The 12076-nt window shown below is 54.3% G+C and overlaps 2 protein-coding genes across 2 annotated transcripts; one reads left to right on the top strand and one right to left on the bottom strand.

Annotated features, from left to right (window-relative positions):
- Positions 1–3195: 3195 nt before the first annotated feature.
- BESB_082630 (uncharacterized protein) lies at positions 3196–4896 on the bottom strand (the record flags this gene model as incomplete). The annotated part of the gene is made up of 2 exons (XM_029366613.1): positions 3196–3560; positions 3915–4896. 2 exons carry the CDS (start codon positions 4894–4896, stop codon positions 3196–3198), a joined length of 1347 nt encoding a protein of 448 aa, XP_029217073.1.
- Positions 4897–8733: 3837 nt separating this feature from the next.
- On the top strand, positions 8734–12076 carry BESB_082620 (uncharacterized protein; the record flags this gene model as incomplete). The annotated part of the gene is made up of 6 exons (XM_029366612.1): positions 8734–8785; positions 9786–9880; positions 10171–10254; positions 10552–10776; positions 11101–11409; positions 11912–12076. The coding sequence occupies 6 exons, from the start codon at positions 8734–8736 to the stop codon at positions 12074–12076; spliced, it is 930 nt and encodes a 309-aa protein (XP_029217072.1).

Here is a 12076-nt window from a genome sequence, read left to right as displayed (position 1 = left end):
CGCCAGCGCTGTGATATGCTCGACTACTGTAAAGGATGTTGTGCTCACAATAGTCAAAGCGTTTTCGATCGGTGACGATGCCGCCGTTGTAGCTCTTATAAACCGGCAGCAGGGTAGAAGAGACTCCCGTCCATTTGAGATTGAGGTCCTGGATTGAACATGCGCCCACGTCAGCGGTCTTCGGGACACGAGAGGCCCCTCGCCGGCATAGAATCGAGTAACTCACCGTAGTGAGTTTTTCAGGATAATCCAGTTATATGGGCCTGCTTTCTGGCAGTTGAGGGGAAAGAAGCGGAAATCAATTACCAACTCTGACGGCAAGAGCAGCTGTCCCCGAGCGATGCAACACGGGCGCCTTCGTCTTCACGATTTCAGACTTGACCCACGCTCGGCATAACGGTCTGATGGCGTCACATACCTCTTCCGCGTTAGTCCTGAGCGTTCGTACACCAAACGACACTTCTGCTTTCAGGATACAAGCAAGAGAGCAGAGCCGCCACGTGCCTTCTGCTCGCCAGGCCGCCGGTCCGGCTGTACCATGAGCACCCTCGATATGACTGTCACTCGTACCGTCAGTCGATTCATTTGCCGAAGGAGACTCTGCACTAGATGGCAAGCTGTACGCTACACGTGCGACAATCTCAGCAAGCCAGCACGAGAAAGAGAAACGCCCACCGTTCGCGACGTAGGCACATACACTGATCGGCACGGGGAGGCCCAGGCGACGTTTCCAGTCGTGCATAGCGACGGGAAAATAGACAAGAAACACACGTGGTGTCCCCACCTGCAAAACCGCAGCACCGGCGACGCTGAACAATTGCCGAGCTATTCGAAACCCTCATCCACTAGGACGCGAGACACCCTTTGTGACCATACTACAGATGAACCTCTGAAATGACTACATAGCAATGCACCACCTTCACCTGATACGCTCCCAATTCTTGCAGTGAACGCGCAGTAGTGGGTTGTGCGTGCAACACCGCGGCAAATATACGCTAGTGTACGGCCGCCCGCCGCGCTGAGACTCCCCCTCCAATAGAAGCCCTTACACCGCTTGGCACCTGTTTGGAAGCTCGAAGGCCGTGCTCCGCTAGATGCGCTCTCCCCTCTCCTGCCCCGACGTGGAGGCGTGAGCGCCTCCTAGAAGGGTAGGTGCCCTCACTTGGGGTCCCTATCGCGGGAAGGCAATTCCGCTGTGGGTCCAGCGTGCGGCGATTGCGTTCTTAGTTCAAGACACGGACGTACACAGAATCGTGCACCTGACACGCATCTGCAAGGGTTTCCGTTCAACCGGGAAAGTCCGGAGGTACAATTTCCGCCGCCACCTCAGTCTACAACTGTGGTGACGCTTCCCCTCTCTTGGACTCAATGAACCTGTTCTCTGCAGCAAGGGGCGGAAAGAGGAGAAGACCTTGTATTTCAGCGAACTCCCCTATGGCTGGCTCCAGATCTTGGTAGGCGTGAATACTCATTGCAGACGGAGCCACGAACCCGGAACACCATTCTGATGTTATTGACATGAAGAACAGCAGTTCGTCGATCCTTTTTCAGCCATGAGGCCGCGGTAGGAGGCGATCCCGCAACGCTTCCACTTCCCGTGCGCCTGTGCCTGGGTCCTACAGGACGACTGGCGGAGCTCGGCCCTGCGCTCGAGCCCTCACTGTTGTTGCGTTTCCTTCGTCTAGGCTAAAGGTCCTCGTCTGTCTCCTGCTCTGTTTCGTCAGTCCGGGGACTGCAACCTTCCGCAGCTCTGCTATCTGCTGCATCGGAAGACTCCGTCTGCTGGGTTGGCAGAAGCGTTGGATAGGGCTCGCTAGCGGGAAATATGACGGGGCCCATCTCCAATTTGTTTTTCTATATTTGCATCTGCAGAGCGTACCCAGCTTCGATTCCTTTCAGAATCAGCGCGTATCGGCGAACCATGCTCTTGACGTATTCCGACACTTTGTCAACAAGCCGATCTACGATGAAAAGGATGTGCTTTCGTCGCTTGCCGACTGCGTTCGTGCCAATACCACAAAAATAGGTGGCGCGGCTAATGGTTCTGTTGTGAGCCATCAGGACCTGTGGTGAAGCTGCAGGTGGTCGCTGTTCTTTCTCTGCTGCACCCTGGGTGGCATTGCCGTGGATTAACTCACATACTTGGCAACATGCACGTGCAGGTCTACCCGAAGCTTTGTCAGGAACATTACGAGCTGCGACGTCGTATCAGTAGCCTCATCAAAATGGTATCTCGAGCCAATATGCTTAGAATTTCGACGATTCTGGGAGCTTTCTCGTTCCACATGAGCTTCCGTACCCACAGATGCGTCACTCGCATCACGGGCTTGACCATCGCGCCGCTTACATGGTTACAGGGCCGCCCTGACGGAATTGCGTCAGGTGATTGTTTCAACGACAGTTCTTCCCCTGGTGTGTCGTCTGCGATTCCACTTGGCGCATTGACCTTCGAGCTACGGGTCAAACGAACCTCGGTATCTCTAAATTTGTCGCACATCTCCTTTAGAAAACAGTGCATCTTCCTGAACGGTGCGTTGCGGGATAGTAGCTCACGCTCCTCGAATGTATCCATTTTCTACTTGATATCTGCAAGGAGGCGTTGCATAAGTCGCTGTTGCTTGTCGAGGTTTGGCCTCCAATTACGTTTCGCGTCGCGGGGTCGGCGCCGTCGAACCTCCTCGCCCTCCTCACCCAGCCACTGTAAGCCAACCATGAAATGCACTTTCGACTCCATCCGCTGGGTGCGCGTCAGACGTTTGAACGGAGAAGGCAGATCTTCCTCCAGCGCTTGCTGAATGAGCTTTTTTGCCCCTTCTGCTCCCCAAATCCCCCCTGGGAATGCGGCGGCCGCAGCAGCCGCGCCCACTCCTACAGCCTGTAGGAGGCCTTTTTGCTCGCGAGAAGGGCGTGGCGGGGGCTTTTTCAATTCTAGCGCTAGTGGCCGGGTGGCTGCTATCTTCGATCCACCGTCAGCAGGGTACCCCTTTTGGGCTTTCCTGTCCCCATCCGACGGGACCGCATTCTTCTCTGCGTGCATACCGTTGCTCTCCTGTCCATCGGGAAGCTCAGGCTGTGCTGGTTCGTTCGAAGCTGCAATGGTACTCTGTAATGGACTGTGGTCTTCGTCCCTTGACAGAGCCGTCACTGTGTTTGAAGAGAGTTGGTCCTGATCGCGATTACTGTCCAGGGTCACTACTAATTCACCACCAGGCGTTCGCTCTCTACGTCATCCGCAGCAGCCGCGTCCTCGAAGTACCCCTGCTCGGCGTCCTCTTTTCCATGGACAGTTCCGGCGGCATGCCCAACCTGAGAAACTTCCAGTGCACCCGCCTCATGTACCGTCCCATCCTCCGTAGGCGATGGTGCGGACCCTTCTTGCGGAATAGTCTCGTCTGTTCTCCCTGCTGAACCTGCCTCCAGGGCATCCCCGTCTGACAAAGAGAACTTTGCCTCTGTGTCTCCTCGGTACTCGACCTGGCTATCTGCAGTTTGTGGAGCATTCTGGTTGGGCGCGGCGTCCGTTGCCTTTTCGTCGCCTGGCGCTGCAGCTGCTAGAACACCTACCACAGAGCTCCCCCCAACAGATCGAGCGCGCCTTGGTCAACGCCACCAACTGCGTGAGACACGTCACCAACCAACGCATTTGGCGGCTTCCCTGGGAAACGTCTAGTGGAGTGCTCTTGGAAATCTGCCGTAGACGGGAAGAGTGCCGCCCCAACAGACATGGCCAACGGCACTTCTGACAATGCTGTCGAGGAACCTTTGTCTGTTTCGTTCTCTGGTGTCGCAGGTAGCGATTTCCCGTCCGTGCTAGCAATGTCCGCAGATGCAGTGCACTCCAATGAAAGAGCGCTGTTCTCCGCGATGCCCTTGTCCACCCTCCGAGCAGAAGGATGGCCTGCGAGCCGCCCTACTGAATGACGTTTGCGGAATCCTCCGATAGATTTTGTTGTACCGCCTTCCTGAGAAGTCATTCTCCTCATCTTGACCCGTGAAGAATGGATCATCGTCACTTAATTCAGATTCCCCTTCTGGCCGTTCACGAGGTGCTGCATCCGATGACAGTGTTGCCGCCACTGGGTCCTCGGAGGAACAGGCGTCTGCGGAGACCGTCGCGGTTGAGCCGAGGGGAGCTTCTCTCTGACCAGAGTCCCGTTCTGCTGGATCGCCTGCCGCCTCGTGTGTCTCTAGTTGACTGGGCCTTGCCGGGTCGACAACAATGAGGCTTCTGGTGCTGCTCGGGCTTCGCTCCGGATTCCCGTGACCGTCATTGTTTCCTAGCTCGGCAGAGGCATTTCCTCGCCGTTGCAGTTGTGAATCGGACGCCTGCGCAGCCGGTTCGTTAGGCACTCGCTCATTTTGTGGCCCATCTGCTTCAGCTGTGCCACCATGGGGGCAGGGGTCAACCTCCCCTCTAAGATCAGTAGCAGCGTGAGCTGACGCCCCCGGAGCCGCAGGGTATGCTGCCGCCGACTCTGCCGGTGGTATTGCGTTCGTACAACCTGCCTCGTCATGGCCCCCAACTGCTGCATCCGGACCCTGCATGTCATCGTAGAGACCAGACTCTGCACTGGTGACGAGTGCTGCGGTATTTGGTTGCCCGCCAGTACGTCGCATGGGTTCTCTGTACTCCCCATCCAGCAGGAAAGACAGAAAATGCGCTTTATCGGCGTCGTGTGGCGCAGACGGCCGCGCAGCTACTGCCGACCGTCTGGATGGCTCGACACCAGCACCTCCCGCGGGGAGTCTTCTTGGCCCAGCGGAATGGCGGAATAGCCAAAGGATACCCACCAAGAATAGAAACGTGTAGAGAACAGCCGTTCGAATCCATAGTTCACCGTCTGCCTGACACTCCTTTCCAGCCGCTGTTTCCTGTGTTGGCTGCCACGTTGTCATCTCGTCAGGAAGCCGTAGCTCATGCCCACTTATATAAGCTCCTCGGATAGGGTATTAGCCTGAATGACGAGGCGACACAGAGTATGCATCACGTGAGGAAGATGTTGCGGATGAATCTGGTTCCTGGGTCATGAGGCGGGGCGGCGTCTGCCCCCCAGCATTAACCTCCCCCGCAGCACCGGCCGGATCTGATAGCGGCGCAGAATGCACGCCCAACGAAGGAGAGACGGAAGAAGCCTGGGGACTCCGCATTTTCTCGGCAGCGCGACTCACGAGGAACGAGGGGCTGACGACAGGAAAGGAACGTGGGTTCACTTAAGGGATACGACCCTGCGCCGCCGTGATCTCAGGGCATGATCGCTCCACATTCGTGTAAGTTGGAGCAGGCCCCAGTTTTTCGGTGGCAGCGTCGGAAACACGAAAATGAAGAAGGCGCCGACCGGGTGGTCCATTGTTTTTCGCATGGCAACCCGAGTTTGGAATAGTTCCGTCACATCGGATGAATCTCCACTCTCGATCAGCTGCTTAAGCCTATTGCGGGGAGCGTGCCACGGCGCTGTCAGGCCGTATAGAAGCCGTGAAAAGAAAGAAGTCCAGCGGCAAGACTGGAGAGGCACAAAGTGAACTCGATGAAGCGCGCCTCACGAATCAGGACCTGAAGCAAAAACAGCCGAAGCTCATATTAGCAGGTGCCGCTTTAGAATAATGTGGGGCCTGAAACGTTGCAGTCCTCCCCAGTATGCGCTGCATTCAAGGAAAAACCTTTCCACAACTGTCCGCTGCTATGGTGCCCGCGAGTCGCCCGAAGGTTGGTCCTTCTTCCGGAAAAACAGGAGGTACCGGGTCGGCCTCGAGCTTGTGCACCTGCACGGACAGTCAATGGGTAGACCATGGGTGCAGGATCGAGTCCCACCTACCAGAAACACGCCACCAAACGGTTCCGAAGTTTCTGTTCGACAGCTCGTTGTATTCCCATAGAAGCAACCCGGAAACATCACTGCCTTGCAGACGGGCACGGGAGCGACCGACTCAGCACTGGGACAGAGTCGCTGTGTGTAGCAGCCGGGGGCATGCAATGAGGTCCACTCTACGGAAAGCCGCGATGCTTATTGTATACCGTGTCGAGAGACAAGCATCGACAAAGCATGAGAGTCTCGCCCGTCGAACCTATGTGGTTCAAGCATCGTGGGTCTAGCGACCGCCTGAAACCCTGACAGATACAAGGGCCGACACTATACTGATCTTATAAAGCCAGAGCCCATTACACTGCCTTTATAGTTTGCTCAAGGCACGATCGGCGTTAAATGACCACCCGCTGGCTTGCCCACGGCTTCATGGATTCCAGCGCCAGCACACTGTTCTGGTCACCCGAGACGACGAACGTAATCAAGCGTGTGTTACCAGCGTTCAGGTTAAGATTGAACAGCCAGACACCACGGGCGCTGCAACGATTCGAAAATCACCCACTTCACTGATAGAAGCTCGCTTTCCATGTTACGCGTCCAGGCGTTCCATGTGTTATCTCTTTGACTTCTGCTGTTCAGTCTCGTACCCGTGATGTAGGCACCGCTAGCGGAACCCTATCACAACTCACTGCTGTTAAATCCTCACGCTGCATGATCTTTGGATACCACGCTTTTGTATCCAAGGATAAAACCTCCCGAACTTGCTTGAGGGATCCAATGCGGCGTCGAGCCCAGCATAGTACGCGCGGAGGAAATGCAGCGCACCGCTCTACTTTGCCTTGCCCAAAGGGGCACCACTGATGTATCAGTGGAGAATAGTGCTACCCGTGAGATAGCAGCCCTCCGCGGGTATTCGTGTCACTATCCTAGATTGATTCCGGGCGGATGCGCGCGAAATACTGCTGTAGACACCTGCGCCACTGATGGTATCATCTCTTGCCTTTCATGACCTCATGCTTCCTTCAGCTTTGTTATATCTTCTAGAGGAGTCGCGCTGAGTCGACGAGCGGCAGGTCTTCTGGAAGCGATGAGATACCGCCCCGCAGGTTTTATGGCTTTCCCAGCATACAGCGTTAGTACGACCGACGGAGCCTCCTGCTGCAGTTTTGAATCGTGGAACTACTTTTCCGTACCTGCGCAAGAACAGCTTGCCGCGTTCGAAAGTTGATACTACAGAATACATGGCCGTGGAGTAAGTAATTTTGGCCATGGTCTTCAGAGTGTTTGAGTCAGCTTCCCGTTGTACTGTGCATAATGGCCACCCGTAATCCAGACGACGTCACTCAGACTTTCGACCCCCGTGTTCAAAATTCGTCGCGGGCGCTGGTGGTGTACAGTGATTGTTGAGCGGCGATTTTTTTCCATGCCTGCCGTTTACCCGATGTACGCAACGGTCGCTTCTATCGTAATGTTTGTAACCTGCGAGTGCGGCATAGTGGCGTCTCAGGTAGTGATTCTTCCTTGCGAAATACAAGCACATCGGCAAGAGAAAAATCGATCATAGTTAACGGTGAAGGCAAAAATGTTAGAACTCGAAATAGAAGAGGCATCCTCGGGTGATGCAGGCGGGGCACAGTGAGCCGTCGACCGGAGCGGGAAGGAACTGAACTGCTGTTTGCTGCCTCAGGACCCTTGCGCGCACATGACTGTGCCATCTACTCACAGGAACGGTGAGAACGATTTGGCCTGTAGGAGGCCGCCGTGGTGATGATTGCCTGGTGGTAGAAAGTGTGCGAAAGAACTGAGGGAAGAAGTGACGATTGCCGCGCCCGATAAACCCTTGATCCTGGGTTTACCATGGTGTCTAGTGATGTGTTTATGTCGGTACGCAAATCAATGGCACCTTAAACTCTTGGCCAGTCGCAGCGCCGCCCTACATGTGTGCGCCGCCGCGTCGACCTCTTCCCTTGCGGCATGGTTGTCGTACGGAGGGTCTGTTTCTTCGCATCTCAAGGATGGGCTCCTGAGGGAATCAACTGGTTATCTGCAGTCTTGAGCGATAGAACAAATGGCTGCTACTGTTCTTTCGAAGATTGGACTTACAACCGGGAAGAGCAGGGATAAAAAATGCGATATAGACAGCATCGCCTGTGCCTCGTTTGCAGCAACGCAACTGTGAGCGAATTTGTCAGACCCGTTCACCTCACCCAGACCTTGTTATGGTCCGTCGCCCCGGCGAACTTGATCGGCAGACTACGACTGGACGATAGTACTGGCAATCACAACGCTAGAACCAACGACGTGTCTTGCCCGTCGGGTACGGTGCTTCGTTGCGATAGAAGCCTTCGGCTCCAAGAGACTTTCTCAAGAAATGAAATCCTTACCACCAATATCTCGCGTGTAAGCTCGCAATTCTCTCGCGCTGAAGGAGAAAGGGAATTCCTCTACCATTCGCGAACGTTTTACGCGGGTCTTTCGACGCAGCCGCGAGATCGACCCTCCCGTCGGAATATAAGGCGATATTTGAATGCCTTGTGTTGCAAGGGCGAACAGGAGACCCCCGAAAAAACCCGTTCTGCAAGCCGCACGTTGGCTGCTCGGGTACCAGTGGGGAGTTATGACGCGCTTCCGGATTCGCAGTTGTCTCGTGTTTCCTTCATATTTCTCTTGGCCCTTGCACATTACTTTTTCGGTGCAGAATCTGAGGTTTCCCATACCCTGCCCTATAAAAACTTTCTTTTGGATCGGAGGGTGCCAGTTCGAGGATCGCAGGACACAGCCACTAGCTGTCTGCAAGACCGCGAGCAGTTGCGTCTCTTTGTCAGCTAACTCTCACTGCAATTGTACTTCCGCGAAGCGACCATTTTCATACGGTGCTGCCAAAAAGCTTGCATCGACATCGCACCTCTCTCTGGATTCTTCTATAAGGGAGATGGATTACATCAAAGATTTAATTCAGAAGACCCTTTCTCAGTATGTGGAAGGTACGTCATTCGATAGCGTTGCCGGGCTAGCAGGTCGTGTTCAACAGGGTACCTCGGCTCTTTTACATTCTGGTCCTCCTGGAACTGGATTCGTTTTCTTTAACGCAACAATATTAAGAAGAACGGCGCAGCTCGAGCAGGGAATTTCTACGGGTTCGGCTGAGTTGCTGGGTCACCCTCGTCCCTGCATATGCGTCGCCATGCGGTCGCTGCGCTGAGACTGGTTGACTCTCGTCATCGCGCCCGGAGCCTGTCCACCTGTGATAAGACAGAGTATTTGCGAGACATCTAGAGATGCTGGGTGTCATTTTTTCGTCAGAACCCAACTCGAATACGTCGTAATGCGCTCCAGCCGCTGTTGAGCGCCTACCCGCATTTTAGGGGCGAGCTGCGAATGCCGGATCAGACGCTCCATGCGCAATGCTCATTCGACCGTTCTACCTGCTTGTGTCCAGCACCGGTTAAACCTTTTAGGCCTTCCTCTCTTTGGGAGAATAGGCAATACTTGTATACAACTGATCGCAAAAGCGTCGCGTGTAGTCCATGGAGGTCGTCCGGGGCATCTATGAACGTCACCAGAAACTGAGGGACGGAGTGTAGGGCGACGGGCAGCCACACGCGTTTCTATATACTTGTCTAGAGACACTGTGCGCTTGTTAAGGTTTTTTATCGACTGACCCCCCAATATCTTCTTATGGTTTCCATAGCTGCTTGCGTTGTTGCCTTGCGTGAAATGCGGGTGAAGCGCAGCGCTGCACTGTTACATGATGTCTCGTAGGATGCGATTGCTATCGTGTTTTGGTCGCTACTTATCGCACTCTCGCAGTTCCGTATGAGGGACAAATGGAGGTTGGTAGCGGATACCAGGATGTGCCGCTGGGGCGCGGTATTTGTCATTTCGTCGGATTTGTAATGGCAGGCGCCTTCAACGTGGGTAACCGCTTCCGCCGTAAGCGGCTTGGTTGTTCACCAGCTTGCATATGATGGTGTGGACATTCAGGTGTCAACGAAAAGACTGTTACACTTGGTTTCAATGAGGGAGTGGAGATAAACAATCTTACACTGCGGACGGATTTCGTCAACCACTTGCTACAGGTAAGACCAGTTTGGTAGTTGACGAGGTTGGACCGATTAGGCACAATGATCGTCATCTTGCCAGTGTGCATAATTGCATGGCTGTCGCTGCCGCGGGCAATCGGAGTCGGAAGAATTATTTTTGCCTGACAGCGCACTGTGGTGTATGTAAACTCATGATTAGTCACCTCTCATCACCGTTTTTTCTGAACGAGCGTCTTCATCCCGTTAGCTCGTTTTGGTGACATACACCACATCAAATGTCCTCGCTTAATCCACGTGTTGGCGCTGCCTGCGTGCCCACTGTGTAGAACAATGGCGTCGATGCGCGGCTCGACTACGGTCGTATCGGGAAGCTTCGGCTGGTGTATACTGCTCTTCCGGGCATTGTAACGGTAAGCGCGCTCAACGTATGCATGGTGCATCGCCAAACCCCAGCTATCATCGTCAAGAAGTGGAACCCGAGGACGGGGGTGTTTCTGCAAGCACTCGCGCGTACGGGCCAAATTAGGTTAGAGGAGCGTGGAACAACCATTATCGTCTGGTTGTAGAAAATATCTCAGTTTCAGTTCCATGGGGACGTGCGGTGCCCTGATCACTGTAGATAGTAACGCAGTATCGCGCCAGTCGCGCATACCTGTTCCATCAAGAAACGATTATCGGACACATAATATCATCTTTTGTTCTCTCAGATGCAAGTTGACGGTTTGGATATCCGGCTAAGGCCAAACTTCACCGGCACTGCACTTAAGAAAATCTGCACGACCCTTGGAGAGTTACAAGGAGAAATTGAAGATGTCGATGCAGCTAAACCACACACGACTTTACCTTCGTGCAGCTTGCCTTGTCCGCCACCAGTATACCCTCAGTCTGTCTTCGGCCCGAAGCAGCCCGACATACACGATACTTTCTCAAGGGTAAGCTCCCTTCTGTAGGCGTGACATTGTTTGGCCTCCTTGCCACGAGTGCACATTGATTTTTCCTGTAGCTACACTGTGCTAGATCCTACATCAAAGGGCACAAGGCACAAGCGGTGTTTCGCCTTCTATGAAGCCGGTGTAATCAGGGTTGATTCAAGATCTTCTGTTTCATGAATATGTGTGGTCACGCTTTGCTGCTTACTCTCTCACCCTCAAGTGATGCTTCTGCTCCGGCCCATGGGACACACGCCATCACCCCAACATGCCTGTACCAGTCGGTGAAAGCGCTGTGCGATGCCCTTTATTTGCCGACTCTTCCAGAGACTCCCTCCTCATAGAGTTCCTCGGCCGCCGCCAATCGTGAGGCGGGCGCGCTACGTAATGCCGGAGGCGCCGATGGCACAGCTGGTCGCTGTACAAGAAGCTCTCCCGTCGCCTCGATGCCCAACCGCTTTACCCAGTCTACCCAAGTGCGAACTGCAGCTTCCTTCGTTCGAGGCGCCGTCCCTCCCTCCTCTGTGCGATAATGTATACGGTTTTCTTGAAGGCTGCACGGACACCCTTGCGAAAATCACCACCCCTGCCCACGAAAACTTCAGCGATGTCTCAATACCTTCATATCAATGCTGCGTAAGTTCAGTATTGCCTCACTAGCAGGATTTTGTATGAAGCGGGGCCACACCGGGAGGCTGCCGGCTGAACTGCATTATCACCGTCGATACCGCCCGGAGTGCTACAGTGGGTGCGGCAGATTCCGCGAACACAACTTAATTCTCGCGTCCATTCTTGCGTTGGAAACTTAATGGATTTCATTTCATGCGCCGCTCATCCCAGTCCTAGCTGTGATGCATTTGCAGTGCAGGTCCTATGGAAGAATACACTGCGTGACATCGCGAACTTGGGCGGGATGCATCAGTAACTTGAGGGGCGGCAACTGACTGGCGCAGCATGCACTTTGTATTCTGACCAGGATCGCTCGAGAGGCGATGGCCTGGCCGTAGTAACTATATTTGAGTCCCTGTAAACAACCGACCGATATGAATGTGAATTGCTTTCTTGTGCTTCGTGATTTTTGCATGAACTAGTAGTGGAGGTTGGGAACCGCATCACCGGTTTTTTCTTTGTTTTTCAGCCGAAGCCTTTTCGGGACCCCCCGATGCAGCAACCATACCTACTTCCGCCGATAGGAGAGCGTGGCTATTTTGAGCTGCAGCGTGCGCCGCAGTACATCACAGCGCCGTCACAGGGCAGTGCTGGGCCGCCTCACGTGAGTTTTGCTCTGCGCAGCGCTCGATGA

The sequence above is a fragment of the Besnoitia besnoiti genome, chromosome VIII (genome assembly GCF_002563875.1).
Source record: "Besnoitia besnoiti strain Bb-Ger1 chromosome VIII, whole genome shotgun sequence".
Taxonomy (NCBI): domain Eukaryota; phylum Apicomplexa; class Conoidasida; order Eucoccidiorida; family Sarcocystidae; genus Besnoitia; species Besnoitia besnoiti.
This window is presented reverse-complemented; position numbering and strand designations above follow the sequence as displayed.